The 27,618-nt window shown below is 53.6% G+C and overlaps 2 protein-coding genes across 7 annotated transcripts in view; both read right to left on the bottom strand.

The window, feature by feature from the left end:
* INTS1 (integrator complex subunit 1) overlaps positions 1-14,476 on the bottom strand; it is a 29,893-nt gene extending 15,417 nt beyond the window's left edge. For 2 of the 3 annotated variants that reach the window (XM_064520199.1, XM_064520200.1), the window contains exons 1-25: positions 14,310-14,475; positions 13,894-14,184; positions 12,926-13,122; positions 12,568-12,705; positions 11,699-11,858; positions 11,232-11,337; positions 10,737-10,923; positions 10,450-10,595; positions 10,034-10,175; positions 9,475-9,651; positions 9,124-9,232; positions 8,415-8,535; positions 7,609-7,686; positions 6,924-7,081; positions 5,624-5,720; positions 5,141-5,232; positions 4,738-4,798; positions 4,195-4,392; positions 3,814-3,943; positions 3,449-3,628; positions 3,205-3,354; positions 2,450-2,629; positions 2,128-2,232; positions 1,002-1,169; positions 437-548 (exon numbers count right to left, since the gene is read on the bottom strand). In XM_064520199.1, coding sequence (XP_064376269.1) covers positions 437-548; positions 1,002-1,169; positions 2,128-2,232; positions 2,450-2,629; positions 3,205-3,354; positions 3,449-3,628; positions 3,814-3,943; positions 4,195-4,392; positions 4,738-4,798; positions 5,141-5,232; positions 5,624-5,720; positions 6,924-7,081; positions 7,609-7,686; positions 8,415-8,535; positions 9,124-9,232; positions 9,475-9,651; positions 10,034-10,175; positions 10,450-10,595; positions 10,737-10,923; positions 11,232-11,337; positions 11,699-11,858; positions 12,568-12,705; positions 12,926-13,122; positions 13,894-14,184; positions 14,310-14,367 — 3,541 coding nt within the window. In that variant the 5' untranslated portion in view covers positions 14,368-14,475. Of the gene's footprint in view, positions 1-436; positions 549-1,001; positions 1,170-2,127; positions 2,233-2,449; positions 2,630-3,204; positions 3,355-3,448; positions 3,629-3,813; positions 3,944-4,194; positions 4,393-4,737; positions 4,799-5,140; positions 5,233-5,623; positions 5,721-6,923; positions 7,082-7,608; positions 7,687-8,414; positions 8,536-9,123; positions 9,233-9,474; positions 9,652-10,033; positions 10,176-10,449; positions 10,596-10,736; positions 10,924-11,231; positions 11,338-11,698; positions 11,859-12,567; positions 12,706-12,925; positions 13,123-13,893; positions 14,185-14,309 lie in introns of all 3 variants that reach the window. The other variant, XR_010391579.1, reaches the window with a different exon arrangement.
* Positions 14,477-14,954: 478 nt separating this feature from the next.
* Positions 14,955-27,618, bottom strand: part of LOC112992850 (lysosomal alpha-glucosidase-like) — a 16,643-nt gene continuing 3,979 nt past the window's right edge. For 2 of the 4 annotated variants that reach the window (XM_026116127.2, XM_064520185.1), the window contains exons 2-20: positions 25,147-25,684; positions 24,799-24,944; positions 23,920-24,085; positions 23,293-23,389; positions 22,002-22,121; positions 21,685-21,803; positions 21,483-21,614; positions 20,496-20,606; positions 19,359-19,472; positions 18,827-18,911; positions 18,118-18,235; positions 17,702-17,835; positions 17,366-17,517; positions 17,135-17,283; positions 16,672-16,813; positions 16,245-16,343; positions 15,873-16,037; positions 15,591-15,737; positions 14,955-15,347 (exon numbers count right to left, since the gene is read on the bottom strand). In XM_026116127.2, coding sequence (XP_025971912.1) covers positions 15,285-15,347; positions 15,591-15,737; positions 15,873-16,037; positions 16,245-16,343; positions 16,672-16,813; positions 17,135-17,283; positions 17,366-17,517; positions 17,702-17,835; positions 18,118-18,235; positions 18,827-18,911; positions 19,359-19,472; positions 20,496-20,606; positions 21,483-21,614; positions 21,685-21,803; positions 22,002-22,121; positions 23,293-23,389; positions 23,920-24,085; positions 24,799-24,944; positions 25,147-25,674 — 2,787 coding nt within the window. In that variant the 5' untranslated portion in view covers positions 25,675-25,684 and the 3' untranslated portion in view covers positions 14,955-15,284. The other 2 variants (XM_064520186.1, XM_026116126.2) reach the window with 2 other exon arrangements.

The following is a 27,618-nucleotide window of genomic DNA, read 5'->3' as shown; positions in this document are numbered from 1 at the left end:
AGATACAAAAATTATCTTCTCTATTTATGAGCACCTAGAACCCTTCTCTTTTACAAATCAGTAAACCAGAACACTTCTTTGCTTGAAGGCTAGAAACAACCCAGGAATAAATAAGCTATCAAGTGGAAATGTGAACTATGTATCTGATTGCCCAGTTCTTACACTATAATAAGCCTCTGAGTCCTCCTTGTTTAGGAGAGGGGGGACACACCATCATTCCATGCTGCCTACAGAAGGCAGTAAATAAACCTGCAATTCCTTTACTCAGTGCAGCAATATTCTGATAGCTCCTACAGCCACAAACACATACTGCAAGGGACAAGTCCATGAGCAGGAGGATTAACACCAGCCTGACTTGTTAGGAGGTGGCAGATGAAGGGAAGCCTCCCTCTTTGGTCCAAAACCCATTGAATCAATCTGAGCACACTTCACTAACCTTGAGGTGGCCCTAGTGTCAGAAGAATAACCATGGCATGAACCACAAGAATGTGCATAGTGGCTGTTTCCCCACTAGTCCAACGAAGGAACACCTGATCCTGGGACTCCGACTGGAAAAATGATAGAAAAAGATGAACAAGGGTGTGGAAAGAAAGATGAAGTCTTTGAGATGCAGATGTGCAGGAAAACATGAGGATGGGCAAACTGGGTTGGACCAAAGGTCTGCCTAGCCTGGTATGTCCAACAGCAGCCACAAAAGATGCCTAAGGAAGAGTAAGAAAATGCTTTTTATGCATGTGTGTGCATGTGTGTGTGAATATATATATATAAAAATATATATATATATATATATAAAAATATATGTTTATATTGTACATGTATACACACACACACCCCCCACTTGGCTCTAATATTCTAACCTCCAACTATTTTCAGCTTAGGGAATTCCTGAACCAGACTTTTTTTTTTTTTTTAATAGATTTAGTAATCCACAATAGATCTCTTGTGAACTTGCCCAACTTCTTCTTTGACCCACTTAAGAAGAAAAGGAGGAAGGCACTCACCCAGCTGTACACCTCTTCGCCCTCCTTACTCTGGCGCATACGTTTGATGTAGCGAGAAAAGATGGAGAGCAGAGCAACAAGCACTGCATCTGACTCAGCACAGTACGAAAGCTTGGAAAAGAGGTGAGACATGATGGTAGAGCGCTCCACTATGAGCCGGGCCACATACTAGAAGGGAAAAAAGATCCATAAGTTCTCCACTGAGCAACACAGAGAGGCCCTCTTGCTGCATTGTGTCAGACCCTCCAGCCTGTCATCTGCCCAGTTAACCCCACTCTGGAGATCAAGCCATAAGTTTCAAGAGTGGAACTGTCACACTGGGGAAAAAGGCCAGTGCTGTGCGTGCATCTTTGTTACACCCCACAGTGTCCCCATTTGAGACACAGCTACATTCTGACACATCCCATTACAAAGGGAGCATTTGCAGGTATTTACCTAGTAAAAGCTGCATTTCCCTGAGGAGGCAGATTTATCGATTTTTATTATTTAACATTCTCTACATATCTAAACCCACGTATGCAGGCAGAAAGCACAGGAACCTCTAGATCAGCACATCTGAATCTCCAAAAGACTGTTAGAAAAGATGCAGTTCAATGGACTTAAAAGCAATGAAAGAACCCAGAGTCAGAGAACAGTGAAAAAAATCTCTGTATATAAGCCAAATACTCAAGATGACCAAAACCTTTTAAAAAAATTCAGGAATCCAGTTTTGGTTACAGGAGATTGCATATCCCACCATTAAGGCTCCTGACTTCCCATTCTCTCCCCAGATGCATTTGACTGCAGGTTTAACACCTGCTCATTCAAGTAACACTACCAGGTGGTGGGATTTTCTTCAAACCACTACTTAACTCTTGCATTCCCCATACCATTTGAGACCAGCTGCTCTATCCCTGACTGGAGGTCATTGCTCTCTAGCTTTCTGTGTGAAAGATATGAAACCAAAGACATAGATTGCCTTCCAACACATATGCAGAAACACATGCAGCTATCGAATTCACGTGCCCCTAAAAACCTCATCCAGTTGGTACAGCAAGTTACATGCCTACCAGTGTCCTGGGCAAAGAGTTTAACTTGCCAAGTCTTCCCCATGCAATCCCGCTGCCCTAGCCAGCTGGTCTCTCACCAGAGCAAGGTCATTGTGCTGTCCCTGCTCCTCCACTGGGGCATGCTGGGAGAGGTACACCAGGTAAGCACTGATGGTCTGGGGATCTGTCTCCATGTGGATGGCCTGGAATGAGAATTCTTCTCATTAGAGATCAGGAGGTAACAAAAACAAGAACCAGTTTAAGGAATATGCTTCTTTTGCAAGCGTATTATAACCCACGAGATATGTGGGTCTGTATCACGCCCACAGACAGTTTGCTCAGATTTGTTTTAGCACAAGAAGGACGAAGAATAACTTGCTCCAAGCTGGTCACTCATTCCTTTCAGCTATTGACACTTACCTGTTGCAAGGCAAGAGCTGTTGTTGCTCTAACACTGTCAAACAGCGGCAGCCTCGGGAGGTCTCTTAGCAGCCACTGATATCCCTGGAGCAGCTCAGAATCACCAGAATCTTCTTCCATGGGGTGATCTTTCTCCTCTCCATCACGCAATCCCCCTTCTGACAGCACCAAGGACAGGCCCTGCAAAAAGAGAATGGACACAGTCTAGGCATATGAAGCCACAGCTAGACCACTAGTTTTGTACAACTGAAAAGAAACAAGCTTCCAACACCATGGAGCAATCCAAACGGAATGCAAGCAGCCTACAGCAGGTTTCAGACCACATCATATGTTTACTTGACAGTTACCCTGTTTAAAGTTTCAGTCTTCTGTAAGCATAGTCTATTTGGACTCTTTGCAATTCTACCTGCCTTAACCATGCTCTGGAGCACCAGGCATTTACTCATTTACATCTTCAGAAAATCTGGTACCAGCTCCTTCATGCAGTATGTGATCTGCTATATCTATGCTTGAACTTCACAGTAGACATAGCAAAATCCGGTTCCATCTTAAAAGGAATAGCTGGCTGCTGAGCAAAGAAGGCCTTTGAGCAGCAGATAGTAGAAATACATCTGATGGGTTTGGAAATAGAGACAAGTTACTGAAAAAGGATGACATGAAACAATTTCACTGCACTGGCTCTGGACTTGCATCAGTCTAGGACTCAGCCCTCAACTTCTGATAAGCCCTGGTCAGAAGATCTTCATTTTTCTCACCTTCATGGCCAGGACCCGTGAAGCCACCTGGGAGGAACTCAGGCGGCGTAGGAAGTAATCAAGCACCTCGCAGGTTGTCTGCTCATCTGCTTTGGGACCCAAGAGCAAATCTTGCAAACGTCCAAGCAACTGCCTTTGTTTCTGCTGTCTCTGTGGAATGAGAATTTAGCCGTTCCAGTGAAATCAAATCAGAACTGGGCTGTGCAGAAGCAGACAAGAGAACTGACCACAAGAGACCACCCACCTGACGTTTCTTGGCACGTTGCTCTTTACTCTCACCCTCCTCCTCCTCTTCACCTGAGGTTGGCTCATCAGCAGCATCATGAAGCAGGAACTCACAAAGACACTGTACAGGTAGGACATCCAACGAGCCCTCACTGGACTGAACCAGATCTGCCAGCCATGGCATTGACTGCGATGAGGCCTAGGAAGCAGGAGAATGACAATGCAGGATCAGCAGAACCCAGATGCAATACACTGATCATTTAATTCATGAGCAATAAGCCACATTCCCCTGCATCTTACTCAGTTCCCTTCTGTCCCTACTCGCTCAAGTTTCAGAGACTAGGGCTCAGATCCTAACTTATCCAGACCATCAAGGGAACCCACCTGTCTTTGAATGATGTTGAGAAGAAAATCAGGATGACGACTGCGACACAGGAGGTGGCCCAAGCGCAAGGACTGGTTCAGGCTTTTCACCTGCTCGAGGACATGTGCTGGAGGTCTGCGTGGGGGGCCCCTACCAGAAAAACGAGAAATTATCCACAGTCAGACACACCTTCACTCTGGTGTTGATGAAGATCAATTCAGTAATGCAAAAAGGTCAGATGCCTGTGGCAGAAGGACAAGGAGCAAATATGACATCCATCCCACAGGCTACCAAATCTCATGCTCTTTTCCCCTACATCAACTGCCCCACCAGCAGTAGGGTCTCCTGACTAGGATTAACTGCGATTTCTTGCTGGAACCAGACCACAGAAGGCTACTTACTGAGGGTCCAGACTCGTCAGCTGGGACAGCAGGAGGCTGCTGCTCTCTGTAATCGTTTGTTTTGTGGATGCAGCAGCCAGATGACCTTCAAATGCAAGAATCTCCTGCTTTTCCCTCTGGGAGATTTGAAGCTCACGGTTAATCATCTCTGTGCACTTCTCCTCATCCGTCAAGGTACATGGAGGATAGGAATAATTACTAAGAAAACAAGTCAAAAATGATTATCTTGCTCTATCCAAAATTCGTGAACCACAAACAGCCAAAATGTCCCCGTGATAGCACAACAGCTTCCCAATAGGGACAGGGGACTTAGCCCTTCACAGCAAGCCATATGACACATTCAGCCCTTGCTCACTTTGATATCTACTTCTTTGCTGGTAGTATTTCTGTTGGGGGGAAGACTCCTTTTCCTCTTTAACTGCCAGCCAGCCAGCTTATTTTACATCAGTCCCAACAGAAAGGAAGGAGCCAGCTGGCATCAACTTCATTCAGAAATGTGTTCAGTGGCCCGTTTGATTTATGGAGGGATTTAAACATACTAACTTGGTCATGACCATTTCCATGAGCATCTTTAGAGAGGGGTACTCTTCCCATGCAGCCAGACCTGCAGCACAGAAGAGAAGGGCAGTCAGAGATTCAGGAAAAAAGTCATGATATTTACATAGATTCTAACATACTCCAAAGGGGGGGAGATACAGCAAGCTCACTTTGGAACAGCCCATCACATTTAAATAGAGTACAGGCACCCTGATCCCAGCCACATTCTTGTCCAAACTGCCATGCTGTATGTTTCTGCTCACACAGCGACTATGCATCACAACATAGTTAGGTAATAGCAGTATCCTGCCATCCTAGCACGTGCCTTGAACACAACCAGATTTCAGCAAACTGCACCCTGGCCAATTTTTGCAGTAGAACTGATGTCCCAAGAAACGTCCACCCTTACCAATGTTTTCAGGATTAAATGCAGCCACTACAAGGAGGAGGGGCCAGGCTTTCCAGTAGAGGGTAGAAATAGCTAGATTTGGAGGCTGGTACCTGCAAAAACCATCAAGAGAAACAAAGTGGTTGGATTTGGTTACTTGTGCCCATCTCAAGATTGTTCTTCTCTTAATTTTTCACTGCGTGGATTCAGCCACACTGGTTTAGTAGCCTTCAAAAAAGAATCCTTCTCAGGAGGGACAGCAGGGTTCAGCTGAAAATTTCTAGAGCAGAAAGAGTTCACGCAGAGGAAAATCCATTCCATGACTCAGGTCTGACTTGCCCTGGAGAAATTCCCACTGAACATGACATTGAAAAAGTCTCCTTGTGACATGGTTATTAAAAATTACACAGAGAAAAGCATTTTAAAATCTGTGGGCTAGTATTGTTACTCACAAGGTGAAAATGAGCTAGATCACGCTCATATTGTCTATGTAATACGCCTTACCCTGGAGGTAGCTGGATATTCTCTGGATGGTGATAAGTGCACAGATTTAAGACAGCATCGATCAGCTGGATTCTCTCTACCCTCAGGACCTCGACATCTGGAGGAATAGGAAAGACGAAGCAAGTTATTGACCTGTCTACCTGGCTGAAAGTCCTTCTCGAAAAATATCAAAGTATATTAAAAATTCCATTTCAAGCAACTACATTATTGTGGGTTTGTTCTCATGGTATTACAAGATCAAAAGACAATAACATCTATAAAAAAGCAACACTTAAAAAAAAAGAAATATCAAGACAAGATATAAGGATATATTGAGCTTTTCAGCCGCTAATTGTTTTAAGTTCTTCATAAGGGCAGGTTTTATTTTCTTTTTCCAAATGTACCCAATGTGATATCCACATCTTTTTCGGTATGCAAATTCACTGCTTATCTGAAGGAGTGCATCTGCTCAGAGGTTCCTTTAGTTTAGAGGAACTAAAAATGCATTTCAAATTTGTTGCGAGTTTTCTGACTCCCTTTAACTTAACCCTGAATCTTCCAGTATTTGAAATGGTGCAGCATTTAACACACTACACTGAGAGGCTGGGCACATTTTCATAGGATATTCAACAGCAAAATCTAGCTTGTTCCACTTGCACTGACCAGATCTGGATTAGACTTTGCTGTTTATCAGTCAGCACTAAAAGCATGTAAGATGCTTTAGAGTCATGCTCTGACAACCCCCTTAACTCTGACACAAACACACACAGCTCTGCCAAACAGATATACTCTCCCAAGCATGCAGGAATCTGAGAAAGCATTGAATGAATTCACAAGAGGGGTCAGAGTTTGTCTCTAACACTGACCGAATAACAGAATTGAGACCCACAGAAAAGTGGGTTAATTATTTTAATTTCCAACCCTTTCATTTTGGGTAGTCTAGATTTTTTTTTTTATTTGTTTATGGCTATATAAAGGACTAAATTACTGAGTTTAAAACGTTACGTCAAAAAACTTTAGGTGGCTAATCACAGCCTCTCATCCTTAACACAACCAATAATTTCCCACGCTCAATGGCAGATAATAATTAGTAACAAGGAGAAAGAGCAGAAAAAAATAAGAAGCTTTTCAAAAGTGAGAAACCAACAGCAATCTGACTCTGCGCCAAATGCTTAGCAATCAAGATTAAAATATGTTTTGAGTGATACAAAGGCTCTTTGGTACATGCCCCAGGCACACTAGGGTACACGGCAGAAACTGCTTCAGCCCTGGGTGGAGTCAGAAGGAACTACTTGCTGGCTAGAGCTCTGCGCAGACTTACCATCTGCTTGCACAGCTGCAGCCCGCTTCACCAAGTGGTCAGCAAGCTCCATGGCATCTGCAGGGCCAAGAGGAAGGTCCCGTGACAAACCAATGACAAGGATCCGCATCAGTGTGTCTTCAAGGATGGGCACCTCAGAGCAGAGGCGAAGGAAGAAGCTGCATGAGACAAAACATCAGTCATGCTTCTTCTGATCGCAGTATGACGGCTGCAGAAACTCTCCACAGACCCTAGGGTTCATTTGAGCAGAGAAATAAGTCACAGCTCAGCTTACAACCACTTCCTTGGTCTTCAGTTGTAACTGCAAATACCTGAAACAAGTTTTTTCTAGAATGCTGCTTGTATTGCCTTGTACAAATGCCATTCAGACCCGCCTGCTTGAGTTGGAGCCCCCTAACATTACCCCAGTAGAAACCACCCAGTGCAGGGCCGCCATTCTTACATTACAGCATCAAGATACAGAACAGCTTGGCACAGGGACCAAGAGTCAGAGAAGAGAAACAGATGGAGGCTGGAGCAACATCCCCTGATTTTAAGGCAGCATGACAAATACTGAAAGTCTAAGCACACTTCCAAGACTTTCAACACAGCTATACAAGGAGCATCAGAAAACACTAATTTGCTCTGCCTCTGGCTGCAGCAGCTCTGCCCAGGCAATCAGCTGTGGGTGGTGGCGCACACTCACTTGCGGTCACTCTCAGGGGGCCAGTTGTCCCATTTGTAGTAGGTCTCTGGCTGTTCAGTGAAGAGCACCTTGTGGAGGCTGTAGAGACATGAAGACAGTAAGTATCATCTGTGTGAGAATACGGAACAACTTAACGGTCCTGTCCCCACCCCCAGTCAGCAGTCTCGCAAGAAAACCCCGAACTCCTGCCAATGCTTCCCATTCTACACACAAAAGAGCCTCAAAGAAGCCAGTCAAGCAAAAGTAACAGCAAAAGTAACAGCATTAATCGTAACAGAAAGTACTGTACAGTCCTGGCAACAGGCTTTTATATTTTCAATGAACACTTCTCAAATATTACTCTGGCTTGATCTGCTCCAATAGTGCCTCAAACCAGGCTCCAGAATACAACCTGGCCTTCAAAGACAGGCAGAGAAGACAGCACTTGTTACCTATGGAGCCCTTAACTCTACAGCCTGAAAAGGATGTCCGATGAAAAAGAACACAACCAACACAGGGCCCACGGAAACCATGTATTTGGTCAGATAACTGAAGATTCCCTACTGAACCAAAAGGGTGGACACAAACAATACGTATCATAAGTATTTTGCATTATTACATATTTCTGGTAACACGATGCATCAGGCAGGGACTCCTGAGAGAAATGATCCCAGCCTGAACCCTGCCAAAACACTGTTCCTGCTACCTGATAGGGGGAAAGAGATCTAGCTATCCTTTGGCACATACATGGGGTCTTTATAACATGTCATACACTGCTGGGAAAGGGGCTGGATACGCAAGGCAGATTCCCAAGCGGACTCTCCTACCAGTGCACGTAGTCCTTTGGAGCTAGCTTGCTGATAGATGGAACCACCGTATGGAGCCACCAGACAGCGTCTCGTTGGATTGCAGCAATTTGATTCTGGAAAGAGCGCAGCACTTCCAGGTCTGAAAGACAGTCAGGTTATGAACACATGCATATGTCAGAGCCCTGCTGGGGACAAAGCAGGAGAGGATGGCCATTCCAAGAGCATATGGTAACCAGGGCCCTAGAAGGGAGATGTAAAGCACAGCCTTCCAGTCCTAAATGCACATATGCTTGGCTTTATGGCACACACTGGAAAAGTGCAACGAAATCCCAAGATATAGTACAGAAAAGTCAGGGTTGCGACAAAAAAATCTAGGCTCTCTCTTCAACACTACCGCACAAGTCTGCCCTCTCAGCATTAGGTATTTTGTAATTCTTATAGCTACCCCTTCAAATACGACCCAGTTTGAGGCCCTCCATACGGAGTGTCTCTGAGGCTCTCATCCACTGCTTCCACAGATATAAAAAGCACCTGTATGTTTACCCAGCCAGGCAAAACCACATCTCTCAACTCTGTCAATCAAGCCCTCCCCATATCACTATTCAAAATGGAGGCTTACACCCATTCCTAATCGTATCTGTAATACTTCTTCCCCAATCTCAGCACTGCCAGGTGATGTCTACCCAAGCTCTCCATTTTTAAAGAGGATCCAGGTTGCTCTGCTTACTCTTTTTCTCTCCTTTGTCCCAAGCAATTCCGGCTTCCTTCACCTGGGCTGTGATACCAAGCATCATGGAGACAGCTAGTAGATCAGTAATGTGGATGACAAACCGCTCCTAAAAAGAAGTCAGTAGAGTCAGCAATACCTTAAGCTGCCTTCTGGAAGAGGGGTTCATCAAAAATGACAATCATGGCTGTTTGGAAATAGAGATTTGAGATCACAACTGTAAAATGCAAGACAAATACTGAGTCATTCGGATGACAAAGAGAAAAAAGAAAAAACTGTCAGAAGTCAGAAAAAGAAAAACCTAGTACATCTCTAGTACACCCAGCAGCACACTGGTCAAAAAAATGGTACCTTGAATTCCATTTCCGAGTACTGGGCCTCCTTCCGTTCCTGCATAAGACCCAGGCAGAAGGCCTGGAAGTTGATCTCATGCTTTGTCTGTTTGATGATCTCTCGCAGCAGCGCCCGTGAAGCCCGCAGGTAATCGTCTTTAGTAGTCAAAAGATCCTGGAACACCATTGCCAGGTACTGAGGCCATACAGAAAGAGAACGTTTTCAGTGTATTGTAATATATCAGTATCCACAGAATAAAAGAAAAAAACATGAGGAAACAATGCCAGCAATATCCTTGTCCTTCAGATCCCCAGCAATGCTAGAATGATTACATTGGGAGCTATAATAGATGCTCCTCATGAAACTTCATTACCACAAGGTCAGTCACCCAGAATGCAGGATTTAAGAATAACGTGCACGGGCATTTTCTAACAAGTGCAGTAACGTAATTTTTAAAATAGTACAACGTAGTTTGCACAGTTTTCTGGGGGAGAGATTTCATTTGAGCCTCAGTTCAGCTAGATCCCTCGGGCGAGGGTCTGGGACCACCAGTAGTCATGCAAGACCCTCCACCTACCTTTGGAGCTTGCTCTGAGCTATGCTGCAGCACAGTGTACAGGATCTGCATGTTGTTGGGATTTCTTGCATTTGACAGTTCATTGAAAATTACAAACTTAATTGTAGTACCCAGGTTATCCCTGTGTGCATTCAGCAGCTCTCTGCAAAGGAAGGCCAGAAGTATCAGAGCTTGAGGTTTCACTGCAGCTATACCCACTGTTCTGATTTCAGTTCAAAATATTGAACATACATTGAGGCAGCATGTATGCCCAGCAGTGTCAAAGGATTGCTGAGAGGTTTCCAGATGAATGAAAATCATTCAAATGCATACACACCCACACAAAAAAAAACCCAAAACAAACAAAAATGAACAAACCTTTGCACATCCCCCCTAAGTGCTCTCTCTTCCTGTCACAGACCTGGTCGCTCCCTTACCTGACACACAGCATGTAGTGGTTGAGAAGGACTTTTGGCTTGAGACGAATTTTGATCAGGTTGGAGATAACTTCCATGTCCTCCGAGCTGTGGGTGTTGCAGTTCATACAGACTGACATCAGTAAGTCCTGAGCTGGCTTGGTCAACTGCAGGGAAAGAACAGAAAGACTCTACAGCCACCTACCATCGCAGGTCAGAAGTGTAGTTCTGGTACACCCATGTGGCCCTCCTGGCTGGACTCCAGACCAAGTCCAGTACAGTCATGGCCCAACAGTTGCTATCCTTACCTTTGGATTCTGCAGCCACATCTCCAGCCTTTGCACAGCCATTTGTCGGACCTCTTTGTAGCCACAGGTTGCTGTCAGCAGACGAAGGAGATTCCTGGAGACATTATCCATTGGCTGGCGCCGATTGAGTTGGTCCCGCAGCATGTCTAGGACATATTCCTCCACGCTCTCTGCAAGGTCCTCATACCTGGGCCACACAAACCACATTTTGTTCACTTCCGCACAAGCCAGCCTGGCCACACTTCACTGTGTCCAGAGATCATCATCCTTTCTTGTTTGTGGTACGGTTACAAAAAAACGAAAAGTGTTTCCTACTCCTACTTCCTGTTTCCAAGGGCCAGTTTCACCTGATGCTCAACATCCTCTAGTGTCACAGGACAGCTAGTGCAGAGAGGGAGCTTCCAGCTGCAGCATTGTAATAGAGGCCTACTGACAGTGGGTGAGCACAGACAGATCTGCCTCATGGCTAGGTCAGGAGAAGAGATGGCACTGTACCTGGGCATGAGCTGGCCCTCCTGCTCTGGGCTCATTTTCTCCTCTGCAATCAGCAGCTCACTCTGGCTGTCTTCCTCCTCTGTCATGGAGGGATGTGGACTACTCCCTGCAACAGATCAACACACAGCACACTTCATGAGACTGCTCCTTTTCCTAGAGATTCCTCGCTTCTGCTCTGAAGCCTTCAGCTTCTTTCAAGGATCCCTTCAGCAACACTGGAGGCTACAGCTAGTCACTTCTTCACATTGCATCACATACAGGCACAATTCTTCAAATTCCTTTCACTGTCTGCCCTCAAACATGTCCTCTTTGGTGTCCTTTCATTTCTAGGAAAAAAAGCAATATCAAGAACTCTTAAACCTAGTCTATGTCATCCCATCCAGTAACAAACTGCTCTCATCTGTCAATAAACTTGCAAAGCTCCCTCCTCTCCCTACTCCTTTGTTCATGTTTCCCAAACATCTTACCAGCACTGAGGTCCCCTCCACTACGTCCAACTTCCCCATGCAACAACATGCTCTTAGGGGGCATCTTCGTGTTAAAGGCTGTTTGAATGTTATCCACAAATGTCTTGCAGTGAGGGCTATCCACCCAGATGCGCTCCCCAAGGGAATCCTCAATGTAAACCTACAGGAAAGGAAGCAGTAGAGAAAATAAACCATGCTTAGGTCTGTTTTGCACAGGTTAATCACAAGAGTATTTGCAAGTTTGCTGAATTTTGATTTGTTTTTTCTCAAAATACAGCTGTGAGGTAGGAAAGTAGGATCTCCATTGCACAGATTAGAAACTGAGACCACATGAGTGCAGGCAAGTCATATAAGAGCAGGTTAACAAGCAACCCTGGTTCAGCGGCCAGCAGAGCTTATCTGGGAGCACAGCTAGTTTACTTTAGCGAAGATTTTACAACAGCTCCCACCTCCAACATAAAGAAGCTGGCCTGTTAAAAGCTCACCCATTTTAAATCAACAGGTTAAGTGTTCAATCCCTACAGACAATCCAGAGAGCAATACATCTCTGGGACATTGTTATATCAATACACATTGTCAAGGGAATGTTTGAGAAAAGTAGAGATAAGGCAGCAAAAGGTAAGAGAGGCCACAGCATTTCAACCGTCAGTGGAGACTTTTCTTTGAAAAAAATCAAAGAGACTGGTTATTTTCTTCCTTCCCACCCATGCTGGGTGACAGGTCACTAGACACTCTCTTTCCTTGCAGTAGCAATAAATCCTCTGCTCTGATCCTGCACCCAACACACACACACTTCCCAGCCCCAGCCTGTTTCACCCAATCTGCCCACCACTGCCTCAATACAGCAGAAGCACTCTTGGTTCAACAACCTTAACAAAGATCTCTGGCCAGTTCTCGTCCTCCTCGTAAGCAGCCATGAGAAGGTTGCAGGCCAAGACAGACACCAGGCTATTCCCTTTGGCTTTGAAGTTGATGGAGGCATCTCTTCGGAGCAGGCTGCACAGTGCCTGCAAGATCACATACAAAAATCAGACCATCTAGCAAAAGAGTATACAAAAAAGCATTAGAAGAAGATACACAAATTGCAGTAATTTGTGACACAGATAAGGTAATTACAGTCACATACAGGTTATGTTAGGGCCTGAGAGAAACTGCAACTACGCTCGCAGGCTGGCAAAAACCATACTGCCAGTGAGCCTGAGGGCCCTTATATGACATGGCACTCACCTCAATAACCCCTTCAGTGGCAAATATATTGGGTTTGATTTTTGCCAGGTACATGAGGCTCAGGTACAGCGTAGTATCAGGTTTGGCTCTGTTCATTTTGAGCTGCTTCACTGCTCCGCACAGCACCCCCTCAATGCGGTCGTCATTGCCTTCTGCCTCTGCTGCCTCAATTTCATCCAGCAGCACCGTGGGGACAACTGCAGTAATCAACACATAGGCATTAGTTTCTCCACTTATGCAGAATAACCTACACCAGGATACCTGAAGGACCAGTCACCTGGAAAGTAAAGCTTGGATTTGCTTGCCTTTACCCACTGCAATGGCTTTCCCCCCACCCAAATGCTATTAAAAATTGTTTCAAGCCTGACAACACCCCCTTTTTTTTTTTTGGTTGGTACCTGCTAGAATATCCTTCTGCAAACATATCCAACACCAGGAAATGGAACAACAGTTGAGAAAACAAACAACACACAGATACTCAGAGACTGCTAAAAATATATGGATGTAAGACCACAATCTAAATTCAAAGGCTTACTCAAAAAGGTCTTTTGAATGCCGCTATTAGGCAGCTGTCAGATAGAATGAGCACAACAACCCAATATGAATGGGAAAGGAAAGGAGAGAGAATTGTGTCTTTGACCCTATACCTGGTGGGGCAAGAGCCAGAGCTGCTGCAGGAAGGTGAATCCCAGCACAAGAGAGTCAGAGGGGGAAGTGCCCAGAAGGGCTGTGCACTTGCCTAGTGCAAGCACCACCTGTTTTTACTGAAAACTCAGAATTCATGCCCCAGGAACAAAATGGGGATCCTTTGGAAATCCTTAAGGCTGGCACATAAACAGCAGCGCAAAGGCACAGAGGAGAGGTCCCAGGCTCAAACTCTGTCCAAGAAAGCTAAGCGCTGGGTTTGCCTCCTCCCTCAAGCCAGTGGCTGCCCCGTGAGCCCCCAGGGAACCCGACCAGGGTCTCACCTTCGATCGGGATGACGGAGGGCTCCTTGATGGAGGGCGAAATGGCTCGCTTCTCCGCCACGGCCGCCTCCGCCAGGCGTCCCAGGGCGCTGAGCGGGGGCGTGGAGGAGAGCTTGGGGCGCTTGGTGAGGCCGGGGAGCCCCGCGGCGGCCCCGAGGGCGGCGGCGCCCTCCCGCTTGCGCTCCGAGGGCAGCCCCGAGGGAGCCGGCTTCAGCAAGGTGACGGCGGCTTTGGAGTCGCTGCTCTGCCCCTTGGAGCCCAAGGCGATGAAGTCCCCCGGCGGCGGGTGAGCTGTGAGGGGAAACCGGCCGTCAAGGAGCTCCGCGGGGCTCGCCCAGGAGCGGGGCCGGCGCGAGGCCCGCAGCCCCCCGCCGCCCCCCCGGGCCCGGCCCGGCCCCCCGCCGCGCAGCACTCACCGGACGGCTTGGGCACGGCGCTGGGCCGCCGCACGGCCGCCGCTTTCGGCCGGTTCATGGCGCCGCCGAGGACGGGCCCGACCTGCAACGACCCCCCACCCCGCCTCTCCTCCCGCCGCGCTCCGGAAGCGGAAGTCGCCCCTTCCCCCCCAGCCCGAGGCGGAAGTGCAGCGCGCCGGACTGCAGCGCTACCTGCCGTGGCGGGGCGGCATCGCCGCGCGAGGCCCCGCCCCGCCCCGCCGCTGAGTGACGGCGTCGCCTGGCGGCGGGAGGGCGCGCCGCCACAGGGAGGGGGGCAGCGCGGCGGCGTCTCCCAGCGGGCGGCGGCGGGAACCGCAGCGGCGGGGGGGGCCGCGGGGGGGCGGGATGGGGTGTGGGGTGGGGAGCTGGCGCTGCGGGGGGGCGGGATGGGGGCGCGGGGATTGGGGGCTGGGATGGGGGTGCGGGGCGGGGGGGGCTGGAATCAGGGCGTCAGGATGGGGGTGCCTGGGATCGGGGGCTGCCCCCGGGCGGGGGGGGGTCTCCTGCCCCGCCTGCCCTCAGGGCTGCGGGTGCCCGGGGCCATGTTGGAGCCTGGCTGTGGCCCCCCTGCTGCCACCCACCTCCCCACCCCTGCGGCGGCCACCCCGCGTCACCACGTGCACGTCAAGCTCTCCACGTGCCTTTATTGCGGATGGGACGGGGGCGCCCCACGGCTCGGCCCCCATGCCGGTGTGCAGCTGCGGGGAGGGGGGGGGACGCACGGGTGGCCAGGTCCCCCTCCCCGCGCATCCAGCCCCGAGGCCCTCGGCGTCCCCCGCGCTGGCGCAGGGCAGCGTGCACGTGTCATGGCGGGCCACAGTCCCTGCCGCCTCCTCCGCGGCGGCAGCCCAGCCTCGAGGGCCGAAGCAGCGAGCGAGCGAGCGAGCGTGTCCCAGTCACGGCCCTCGGCGACGGTGCGGGATGGCGGCACCTCCTCCCCCCAACACCCGGTGCTCACAGCCACCGCAGGGAGAAGCCCTGGCTGAGGCTGAGGCCAAGGTTGCTCACGGTGAGGACCTGCAGAGTGAGAGGAGACGCACGTGAGCCATGGCCTCCGTAGGACGCGGACGCAGCCTGGGAGGAGCATCCTTTACCCTACCCAGCTCGCCTGAGCGTCTCCCAGTGCCTCTCACACTGGTTCCCCATCGCCACAGCTGGGGAAAGACTCAGGAGTCCCCAACCCTCCTCCATGCTGCCCAGCCCTCTGCTACCCCCTGCCACGAGGGCTGGGAGAGGAGGGATGGAAACCTGGGGCCATACCTGGGGGTCCAGGTAGGAGAAGGGCTTCTCCTGGCCGTTCAGGATGACCTTGTTGGGGCGCTCCCGAACGCCAAAGATTCTCAGCGTGTCTATGGTGACGTATGTGGCCTCCGCGCTGGCGTGGAGGACGGTGGAGGTGAAGATGTTCTGGAGCGGAGGTGAAGAGGTGAACACGAGGTGGCTGGGTGCCCCTGGCCGCAGGGCAGACCCAGCCAGGGCTCATCCCGTGCTGTGGGTACCACAGTGGGACATCAGCCCCGCTGCCCCCTCACCAGGCCCTACCTGTGTGACGTTGAACACCAGGTAGGAGTAGCTTCCCCGCTCAAAGGTGTCCAGACTCTCGCCGTCATCCCAGAAGAGGTCACCCCAGGCGGTGGCACTCTGGGACAAGGCCACGATCAGGCGGAGGGGGTTCCCTCGGCTCGCTTCAGTAGTGATCCCAGGTTTCTGGGGTCCAAAGAAACAGGCGCTGTACAGCACGCAAGCGTCCGGCAGAAGGGGTGGGAAGGGCCATGGGGTGGGACGGGGGAGTGGAGGCCCTAGGGGGACATCACATCCCTGATCTGGTCCCCACTGGGGGAGACAAGATATCCCATGCAGGGCACACCCCTGCCTGGAGACCGGGCAGCCAGGCCGGGCAAGAGGGAGCCTCACCTGGGTGGGGAGGATGGCACCCTCCCGGACGTGCAGGTTGAGGTGGTCCAGGGGAGCCGACATCTTCAGCGTCTCCCCACTGCTGTTCACGGATGAGCCCTGGGCAGGCAGCAGGAGACACAGGCATGAGGTGGGGCTCAGACATGGGTCTGGGACTCCCAGCCCTGCCACACAAGCACATCTTGCTGAGAAGATGCTCTAACCCTTCTGCAGCCTCCGAGAGTGGCAGGTCCTTCCAGCACCTCCCACCACCCCTTTCCCCCATCCCCTCTTCCCCTGGATCTTGTCTGAGCTCAACCATTGCCAGGTCTCCCCAGTCCCCCAGGCTCCCTGGGGCTGTCAACGCACAGCGTAGGACAGCTTCCTTGCAGTGCTGGGACCAGCTGAAACCCGGTGCACTCGCCGCTCAGCCCGCGGCGCTCCTCACCGTGTAGAAGTCGTACCACACGCCTCGGGGGAAATAGCCCATGACCGAGTCCGCCCCGGGCTCCAGCACCGGCGTCACCAGCAGGCCCCGTCCCCACAGGAACTGCCTGTCCATCCCGTACGTGGTCACATCCTGGGGGAACCTGGAGTGGGACGGGGACGCTGCTCAGATCAGACGCTTCTCCACCAGCAGCTGTGATCCGGATCTCCTCCAAACTGCCTAGCCAAAGCCAGCTTCTCACCAGCTCCCAGCTGGGGGACGCGTTCACGTCTGCAACCGCAGCAGCCAAGGGCCTGGCTTGTGGGCCCCAGGACAGCAGTGGGGCTGGGGCACAGACCCTCCCGCTGGCTGGTGGAGGTGGCACCCACTGGCCCATGAGAGGGGGTGCCAGCAGCTTGGCTAGGACAGGAGCCAACCCGTGGTCACAGGGGGCACCCGGGCTCCCGCATGCCCCGGCTCTTACTCGAAGAAGAGGGGCCGGGCGACGGTGTCTCCTTGCAGGTGGGCACGGTGGAAAAGCGTGTAGAGGAAAGGCAGCAAGGAGTAGCGGGTCAGCAGCACGTCCTTCATGGCCGTCCGTGCCGCGGGGCTGAACGCCGTCGGGTCTTGGGCCTGCAGGAGATGCGGGGAGTTGGCGGCCATCCCGTCGCCACCCTCCCCTTCCCGCCCCGGGGCCGGACACGCTCCCCTCCACCTTCTCGTTCTGGGTGTTGTGGTTCCGGGCAAAGGGGTAGAAGGCGCCGAGCTGCGTCCAGCGGGTGCACAGCTCCTCCGAGGTGCTGCCAGAGAAGCCGCAGATGTCCGCCCCGACCAGTGGGATCCCGAAGAGGCTGAAGCTCAGCAGCCCTGCAAACATGCAGGCAGGGATGTCCAGCAGGTTAGAGGGAGTTTCGGGGTCTCTCTGCCCCAGTCTCCCAGGTGGGGGACATCTCTGGATGTCAAGGTGTCTGCCCAGGATGAGCAGAAGGTGCTGGGCACTGCCAGGGTGTCTCCAGGGGGGAAGGACAGTGCTGCAAGACCATGCACCCACCTGGGATGGAGTAATACATGTCCTTCCACTGGCTCCGGTTGTCTCCCAGCCAGTGTCCTGAGTAGCGGCCCTGGCTGGGGAAGGTGGAGCGAGAGATGACGAGTGGGCGCTTCCCTCGGATCTGGACCAAGGCACTGGAAGACAAGGGGAAGACAAGGAGGTGAGAGCAGACCCTAAGGGCTTACCTCACCCCTCAAAGGCCGAGGGACAGCTCTGGCTCCCGCCAATCCCACCACAGCCCTCTGACCCATCCCGCAGGCTGGGAGCAGCCAGAACATCTCCGCTTTGGGTCAGGCACTCAAATCCAGCTGTTTTCACATAGGTCTGGCTGTGATGGCCCCCGACCAGCGGGATCTGCCCTCGTTCCAGCCTCAGAGCTGGCAGGACACAGGCGTTCAAGCAGGGCTTGTGGGTACCTTGCTGTTGCCTTGGCTTCCATCAGCCCGTAGAGGTTGTGGAGGTTGTAGTGCACTGAGATGCTCTGCTTCGCCGAGACACACACCGTCTTTGCGGAGAGTGAATCTCCCAGCACAGCTGCCAAGCAGAGAGAAACACCCTTGACAAGATGTCGCACATGGCAGGGGGGACGGAGATGACACCGACGCACGCAGGCCCCCCACGCTTGCAAGCCCTGGGCCAGGCCTCCACCCACCTCCGCATGAAGGAGCTGGGCCACTGCTGCAAACAGAGCACCAAGGGCTCACTGCGGCATGGGGAAATCCTCGCTGACCTACCACTGCCAGAGCTGGTCCTTTCCCTCACTCTGACATAGCCGTGTGCAAGCGCTGATTTAAGAGCTAAGAACCAGATGGGAGTGTGGAGGTGTCTCAGAAGGTGCATGGTGCCTGGCTTTAAAAATTGAATCCACCTGCACCCCACACACTCCCAAAAATGTCGGGCAGACAGGAAAACACGCTGGAGAAAGGAAAGCCCCTGTGAGACCGTGAGCATACAACACTTGTGTATGGATACCTGTACACATAAGTGTGGATGGACATGTTCAGGGTATAAAATACAGACATGATGTTGCTTAAAAATAGCTGTTCCCCCATAGTGTTCAGCTCCCAGCAATTTCAGAGCATGCCATACCTATCAACACAGCCTTTATTTCATCTTCCTCCTTACCTGGCATGTATGGTGGGCTTTCAAGGTCTCCTGGGGGGCAGCCATCTTCAGACCCATCTAGGAAGTTGGATGGCTCATTCATGTCCTAAGCAAAGAAAATTAAGGTGCAGTTTCAGGCAGCAGGTTTTAGGGATTAGCGGACACTGCTCAGTCCCCTCCAACCCTAAAGATGGCACCACCCAAATTCAGCTTCATGTTGTATTTCCTGCCTGAACTACTGGGGTTTGCGATCCATCTCACATTTAAATAGCTAGAGGCATCGTTGATCCCTATCTACACCATTCAAGGAGCAGCAAACAGCTGAGCTCCTCTTTGCCCAGTGCACATGCAGGCGAGTGTGTCCGTGGCGTGGGTGTCCTTCCAGCACCCACAATAAATCAAATCGCCAAATGCAATAAACCTGGAGAAGCAGCATTGGAGGGACATACGATCCCCCAGGGACCGATGAGAGAAACGTGCACTGGCCACGAGCTGAGCCGCATGCAGTGAGCTCCCAGCTGGGGGTAACCCAGGGAGGTGAGGAGGAACTTACGATCCAGAGGCCATCGAAGGGCACCTGGGCATGGAAACGCTGCAGGTTCTCCAGCCACCACTGGTGGGTGTCCTGGTTGGAGAAGTCTGCGAATGCAGTGAAGCCAGGCCACACCTGCAGAGAGGCCAGAAAACAGCACGCTCAGTGGACAGGCCTCTCGTGGGTCACTGCTTCGGGGACAGAGTGCATGTGGCGAGGCCAGTCCAGCTGCAGGAAGAGCAGCCCTTGCTCCCCTGGCCCTACTACCTGTGCAGGGTCGTAAGTGTGCTGAAGGATCAGGGAGCGAAACAGGCAATAAAACAGCAGAGCAGGGCTGAGTACTTCAAGTTCCCCATCCTACTGCAGTATCTGAGGATGTCACCATGCTCAGGTGCCCTCAGTGTCCCTCTGAGGTGATCTCCGTGCCGCAGACGGATGAACAGAGACGCGGGAACTGAGCACGCACTCAGGGTCACGCAGGAAGTCTGTGCCTGAACAAGCCCAACTCTCCTGGGCTGCTTTTTCAGTGCCTTCCACTTGCATAATGGCTTACGCAATCTAACCTGGTGCTGTGCTGGGAGTCAGTGAAGAGCTGTGATTTCACTGTGCTTTGCCTCACTCCAGGAATTCTAGCTTCAGAGTCAATTATTCCCCAGTGTTTTTAGCCTCTGTTAAAAGTCATGAGACAGCAAGAGACAGCTGGGAAGAGCAAATAGCTTAGAAGATGGGGCAAACTGCAGAAGCATCGCTGTGAATTTGGAATAGTCAGGAGCAGATCCTGAGGCACTTGTCCATCACAGACAACCTCTCCTCACCCCAGAAACAGGAAGGGAGAGAAATCAGATGACCAGCCGCAGTCAGCACCACAGGCTCTGATCTGTTATGCTCATATGACTTCCACGGGTCCCTGCAGACTCCCGTTGTGGCAGGAACAGACTCTGGAGGCTGGTAGAGAGGCCACGAGGTGAAATACGCACCCAAGCTAAGGAAAGCTGAGAGGGCTCGGGACAAAGCCAGGCTCTGGCAATCAGCCCAGAGAGGTCCCTCAACCACTTGGCTTTTCCTCTTGCATTAGGGAAGAAAACCTGGCCATGCTAATGCCAAACCCTGATAGGGCTGGGATTTCCCTCAGCTGTTCCTAACCAGAGATCTTCTTACCTGTCCTATCAGTGGCTGCCCTTGGGTGGTATTTATGAACAACCCCCGTCTCAACCCTTCGTCGAAAGGCCAGTAGGAGCCGTGAGGGTTGGTGCTGCTGATACCGGGATCCTGAAAACAAATGAGAAAGATTATGTCTTCCCCGATTGATCTTGGCCCCTTCCCCCAGCAATACCAGCGTGATTCGGAGAAGAAGACGAGCAAGTTAGGGTCAGCCAGAGCTCACACAAGGCTGCTGTTTTGACCAAGAGGAACAGAAACTTGCTTTAACACTTCCAGGCATACTTTCTAAAATGTCACTTCTGCAAGTACCGAGGACTCGTTACAGTGTTTTGGGGAGGGGGGAACAAATATGAGAAATCATGCGCTTGTGCAAGAAATGTCAGGTGACAGCAATGCATGAACAGAGCCATTCAAACGGACCCAGGGAACCCAACCTTTCCTGCCCTAAGAGCCCTTTTCCACCCCAGGACCCCCTGGTCTCCATTGCCTCAAGCAAGCAGAACCCACATCCCATTTACGAACACAGGAAAGATGGGAGATCCCAGCTGGGTCACAAGATCCCAACAGTTGCAGGGAAATGGAGACTCCTGAGCTGGAGTTAACCAGCCTGACCTGCAGTCCTGTTTGTCTGTCCTTGGGGGACTGGGACCCTGGGATCCTTTTATTCCCGAACCACACATGAAGACAGCAGGATAAGGTGGCCTGTGTTTCAAGTGGCCCTTACCATGAGGGGGATTTCCACTTGTACAGCTTACGGACTCCTGCCAAGCACCGGCACGAACACCGTGCCCAGCCACAGATAAAAATCCTTGGCCCCAGAGACAGCCAATGCAGTGCAGATGCAAGGCTGGCAGATGCCAGCTGGGGCCGTGAGCGGTACCTATACCTCAGCTTGGTCTGGTCTGCAGCCTGATCACTCAGCCCAGCTCTGAAGCGAAAGACGTCCCCTAACACATGGTAGGGGGGAGAGACTAACTGGAGTACCAAAATCATAACGTAGCGCTGGCCGTGTTTGTGGAGATCTTCCACCAGCGAGGGGAGGGAGGCGAACTTCTCGGGATCGAAGGTGAAGTCCCGGTATCCGTTCATATAATCAATGTCGTTCCACTGTGCATCCTGCAGGAAAGAGAGGCTCAGAAACACACGTGCAGAGCCCCAGCTTTCCTGCAGGATGCCTTGATTTTACCTGTGGGATCTGGTAATTCCTCAGGGCTTTCACAGTCTGCCAGGTTTCATTGCTTGATCCATACCCCCAGCGGCAGAGGTGGAAACCTAGTCCCCAGAGGGGCGGCATGGCTGGGAAACCTGGAGCAAGACAGATGCACCCAACAGGGGCCAAGTCAAGAGCAATATTGTGAAGGGATGGAAGAGGAAGAGTGGAAGAGAGGCAGCCATTGACATCTGATGTCCTGCGAGGGTTTGGGGTGAGATGGGCTGAAGGTGGCACGGCGGAGGTGATATAGGGCTGGGATGGGGGAAAGGTAGAAGGAGATGGTCACTTACCTATCACCTGCTGGTACTGCTGGATGACCATGTTGGGGTCAGGCCCTAGGAAGATGTAAAAATCCAAAACACCCCCAATGGTCCTCCAGGTCAGGGCTGGGGCAGGCTGCAGAGCCACCTCTTCAAAGGAGGAGAGGAAAAGACAGTGAGACCCAGGGGAGCAGCAGCACCAAAAGGAGCCCTGAGGCACAGGCTGGGATCAGTGTCTCAGGCAAAGTCAGCCTTTTCAGGAGACAAGGAGAAACCCTTGTCTTGGACTCTTCTGATGCTGAATGGGTATCTGGAGGCTCAAATCATTGCAGCCTGTGGCTATGTCTGGTTTATACAGTTAGGAAATCCTCTATTTTAAAAATGTGTTCTATATGGTGAAAACTGTAACATTCTCCCAACTTCCACTTAAAGGCCATGTCTGTTCACTGCTTTCCTTCACATCCTCCCCCAAATCCCCTCCTAAGTGTAGACTAAATTGAGAGCTACTTGTATGAGGGAGTGTATGGGACCAAGGGCTTTCCTGGGAAAGGCTTTTCACGTGAATGAGTCCTCAAACCTCAGCTAGAGCCGATGCCTTTTCACAGGGCTCTCCTGAGGACTCATCCTTGGGAGCATCGCAGCAATAAAGCGCAGCGCAGCTGGAGCCGAGAGCCCTGGTGCGAGCAGACGCACAGCCGTGCAGACCCAGATGGCTCTACGCCGCGGCTGCTGCGAGGGACGTGAGAGCGCTGCTGCCCTCCCCGATACGGCAGGACCCTGCTGGAGTGCAGCCCGGTGCTGCCGTGTTACCCGCAGGAGGATGCACATGTGCCTGGATCCCACCTGGCAGTGCCAGGCCCCTGCTTCACAGCGACACGTTGCACAGGCCACAGCTGGCATCGGCAGGGCACAGCGGGAACGAAAGCAGCCAGCTTTCGAGGCTGCTATCCCTGCCTGCACCAGGGCCACGGCACGCCATCGAGCTTCGAGGCAAGGCCCTTCCAGGAGGGTAGGGAATAGGCAGAGACCAGCATGCAAGGGGCTTGCTGTTCTGACAGCAATTTGGCAGCTGGGCGTGTGGTTAAACTGCTCGGCAGTTGCTAAAGAGCCTCGCTTTAGCCAGGAAACAGATGGCTAAGCTCAATAACGGAGCCATGAAACCACATCTTTCCCTTTTATGGCTTCCTCTTGCCCCAAGTTCCTGAACCACCCGCTCGGGTCAGCCCCCCATCCGGCCAGGCCACCCTCCGCGACCCGCCAGGGCCCTTCCCCAGGGACGACGCACAGCAAGGCTGCCGGCCGAGGAGCCCCTAACACCTACCCATCGCGTTGCTGTTGAGGAGGAAAACACCGTGAGCATCTCCACCCTGCTCCATCACCAGGTAGAAGGGGTGAGCTCCATACAGGTTGAACGATTCCTGCAAACAAGAGTTGCCTGGTTGAGGGGGCAGCTGCCGGGCTGCAGTGCCTGCAGGCTGCGTGGGGCCCTCCTGCCTGGGCAGTCCGTGCTCAGGGGCTGCTGCCGAGCTGTGTTGGACGTGAGGGAAACCTCCTGCCCAAAAGCAGCTTTGCCGCAACCTGCTGCATGAATGCCAGGGTGGAGTGGAAGGCGCTCGGGGCCTTCAGAGCACTGAGCATTTTGCAATTGCTCTGAAATCCTCCCCGGCACGTATCTCCCCGCCAGCCCTGTTGCAGCTCAGCGTCCTCCCTGGGATGCCGGCTCTGCCAGGGCGGCTGCAAGAGGCCCGGGGAAGCGTGCAGGATCCACGCACTGCAGCCTGGAGCCCCTTGTCATGGCCGCAGCAGCACGGGACAAGCTGCTGCACCGGCCCCTGCTATCCCCAGCACCGCCGCCGAGCCCCGGGGCTGTTTTCCCAGGGCTTGTCCCACGCGCTCGATGGCTCCAGCCCATCCTCGCCCCATGCTCGCCAGCGGAGGGGAAGGGTACCGCGGGGGAGACGTCCCGGGCCCACAGCGTCAGGGTGCTCCAGTCGAGGCTGTGCAGGAGGCTGCTGCGATGCTCCCCCAGCCCGTAGAGGAACGGCGACGGGAGGGCGGTAGAAATCTGGAGAAACTGGTCGGCAAAGATCAAGGGAGCCACGGTGGTGTTGAGCCTGGCAGCAGTGACACAGAGGGAAAGAGGATGAAGAGAGGACACCGGGCTGACGTTTGTCCGTTTGTCCACCGACAATTTACCCATTCCCTCCAGGAGTGGCTCAAGAGCCAGTAAAAGCAGTGTATTTCCCACCAGCGTCCTTGGCCTGGCCAAGGCAGGTGGGGAATGGATGGGTGCTTGGGTCTGACTTGGTGCAAGGCACGGCCTGACCCCAAAAGCCAGCCTGACCCATGCGGCACGGCCTCTCCATGGTCGCCAGAAGTTTCCACCAAGGCTACGGTTAACCCTCACAGCGATACAGCGGTGAAGCTTCTCAGCCTGTTGCCGCTGATAAATGGCTTCCAAGTAAAGGACAGACCACAGGCCATAGCGAACCGAGGGGGAGAAGAGGAGGAAAGGAGCATGATGCCACGAGGCTGCCGAAACACCCTGCCCACAGACAGAGAGGCCTGCCAGAGCCGGCCGAAGACGTGGTGTGGGCAAAGCTACAGAAGTGCCTGCAGCCGTGCAGCAAGGCTAAATGCAGCCCCTTTCCCCCCAAAGCCCAGAGCCCAGCACGTGCTGGAGTTTTGCCAAAAGAAGCAAAGCTGCAGCCCTCGGGCGGCCCTTTCCCCGGAGCCACGGGTCCCTCGCCAGTGACCGCCAGGCCCAGGAGAGCACGCGGGAATCTATCCGGGGAGGGAAGAGGGGGATGCGGAGGAGGGTCCTTACAGCACCGTGCCCGTCGCCCTGCGCCGCAGCAGCACCCCGAAGGGGTCCCGGGACAACTCCACGCTGTAGATGGGATTTTCCGCCCTCTTCGTCGCCTGGGGAACCTCGAGGGGAACCTCGTACCGAGGGTTGGCAGCATCGGTTATCTGCAAAAGGGAGAAGATACGCTTTGAAGAGCGGCGAAGCAGGCAGGCAGAGGGTTGAAGACAGCAACCGAGCCACATGTGGCTGCACCGGAGCAAAGCTGCTGCCAGCCGCGGCCCGAGCAGGGGACGGCCGCCAGCGACGCGGGACAGCAGCGCAGGGCGCCCGGCCGGGGTGGGTGACGGCGGGCCGGGGGCGGCTCACCTTGAGGTGCAGCCGCGTGTCCGTCTCGAACTCCACGTCCAGGCGCAGCGTCTCGATGTCCCGGGGGTAGTAGGCCTTCTGCCTGCGCACCAGCCGGCCCACCATGCCCAGCGCGCTCTGGTTGAGGCTCTGCAGCGCGTAGCTGGGGAAGTCGCGGGGGTAGAAGCACCAGGGCACCCCCCTCTTGCCGCCCGCCGGCAGCGGGGTCTCGATGAAGCAGCACCCGCGGCTCTCGCAGAGCTCCTGGGTCACCACCACGCGCGTCTCCGGGTAGCAGTCGAAGCGGTGGCTCTCGGGCACCAGGAGGCATTTCGGGGGCGGCGCGGGCACGTGCCAGCCCCTGGACACCTGCCGCAGCACCCACACGGTGACGGCGCTCAGCAGCACGGCCGCCACCAGCAGCCCGCTGCCCACCCACCACGGGGCCAGCTTCCCGCGGCAGGCGGCTTTCGGGGCGGCCCCCTCCTCCTCCAGCCCGCAGGCCGCCGGCTGCGGCACGGCCGTCGTCAGCTTCTGGTACGACTTCATCTTCCTGGCGCTGCACGGGGGGAGATCGAGGCACGGGTGAAGGGAGCCGCGAGGGGAGAAGCTCGCCCCACACGCGAGGACGGCTCGCCCCTCCTAACGCCCGGCCCCGCGTCCACGCCGCAAACTCCCGACGTTGAAGACGGATTTGCCAGGACCCGCTGCTTGGCACCTGCCTGCGCTAGGGCTCGGGAGATGCTGCCGCGCGACTGCCCTGCAGCACCAAGGAGGCAAAGCGCCACCGGGCTGAAGCCTGCCCACCACGACGGCGGCGGCAGAGCATCCCCCCCGAGCAGTTTCGGCCAGATCCGAATTTATGGGCTGCAGAGTTTCCAGAAGCTGCAAGCAAAACCTCTGCCCGTCACAGCAGTGCTGTCACTCCAGGGGCCGCGGCACGGCTGCCGAGGTGCTGAGCATCCTCCGCTCTCCCTCAGACCCCAAGGTTTCAGCCCCGCAGAGGGCTGGGTGATGGGACTGCAAGGATCCTGCCATCAGCCTCTGCCTCCCACTGATAAAACATGATTTTAGAAAGCTCTCAGGCAAAAATCCTCCCGACCGCTGCAAGCGAAGCAGACCCCCCCACGCCTTGCTGGCTGCAAGGAGCAACCTCAAGCACCTTAGATAAGAGACACAACTTTCCTCCATCTCCCGCTGACCCCGCAGACGCTCAGACCCCTCCCGCCTGCAGCCCGCACGCTGCAGAAGCGCGGCAGAACCGCTCTCCCCGAGCAGCGGCTTTCACCGGCAGCCCGCAGCCCGGCTCCCGCACCGACACGGCTCAGCCCGCTCGGGCCTGGCTGCGGAACCGCCCCGCCGGCGGCAGCCCCTGCCCCACGCAGGGAAAGGGCCTTATGCAACCCACGCGCTCTCCCCGCGCCGCCCCGGTCCCCGCAGCCGCGGCAGGCCGAGCACCGCCGCACCGGGCACGCCAGCCGCACCGGGGGCCGCCGCCGGACGCGCTCACGCCGAGAGCGCCAGGCCGCCCGCGATGCCGCCCTGCAGCGGGGCCACCCGCGGGCCGGAGCGGCGTCGCGCCCCGGGCCCTGCCCGGGCTCCTGGGCCCCGCCGGGCCGCGCCGGGCGCTCACGCACACGTGTCTCCTCTTGACATTGTGGCTGCGGCGGCGGCGCTCCGGGCGGCGGCGGCTCCGCGCGGCTCCGCGGCGCCGTAAAGACCCTACGAGGCGCCCCGCGCCTACCGCCGCTCTCTAGTAGCAGCGCCACCACAACCGCCCCTCCCGGCCCGTTCTGCCCGATTTCCCCCTTTTCCTCCGCTCCGCTTCGGTTTTTTGCTTTTTTTTCCATCTGTCTACATACACATATATATGTACACTCAGTGCTGTTATAAAACCCCGTGCTGTTATAAAATCCCCGAGGATGGGAGGGGGGCGTTAATGAATTTTCAGGAGATTTTCCACGGTCTGGCTGCACTGGGGGCTTCAAAACGCCGTGTGTTAATGCTTCTATCCCCTTTTTACACTCATAGCACCTTATCCAAAGCTGTGAGCGGAGGAGAAGCCAGGTTTCTGAATCCTGGACCCGTGTTTTGGGGGACTCACGGTGTGTAATGCGTTGTAGGTGCAGAGCGGGCAGGCTAGACTCCCAAAATCTGGGTCCACGCTTCCTAAAGCAGGAGCCTGTTTGCATCCAGGTTTGCACCAGAGCTCCTTTTTCCCAGGCACTCCTGTTCACCTGTTTAAATGAGTGCACATAATTGCACATTCCCTGCCCAGGATTTCCTGCTCTCGGGGCAGTGAGAGCTTCGCTTTGTTTACTATCAAAGGCCACCAGAGTCTAAAGTTCAGCAGCAAAAGATAACAGACCTTTGGAGCAGGGTTTCTTTCTCCAGGGTATGAAAACAAAAAGTAAGAGTTGTCGCAAACAGGTCAGTTCACCCAGAAACAGCATTTCAGGCTAATCCCCCCCCCCCCCCCCCCCCCCGTCAAGC

This window comes from Dromaius novaehollandiae, chromosome 14 (assembly GCF_036370855.1).
Source record: "Dromaius novaehollandiae isolate bDroNov1 chromosome 14, bDroNov1.hap1, whole genome shotgun sequence".
Lineage (NCBI taxonomy): Eukaryota > Metazoa > Chordata > Aves > Casuariiformes > Dromaiidae > Dromaius > Dromaius novaehollandiae.
The sequence above is the reverse complement of the archived record's forward strand: the minus strand, read 5'-3'. Positions and strand labels throughout refer to the sequence as shown.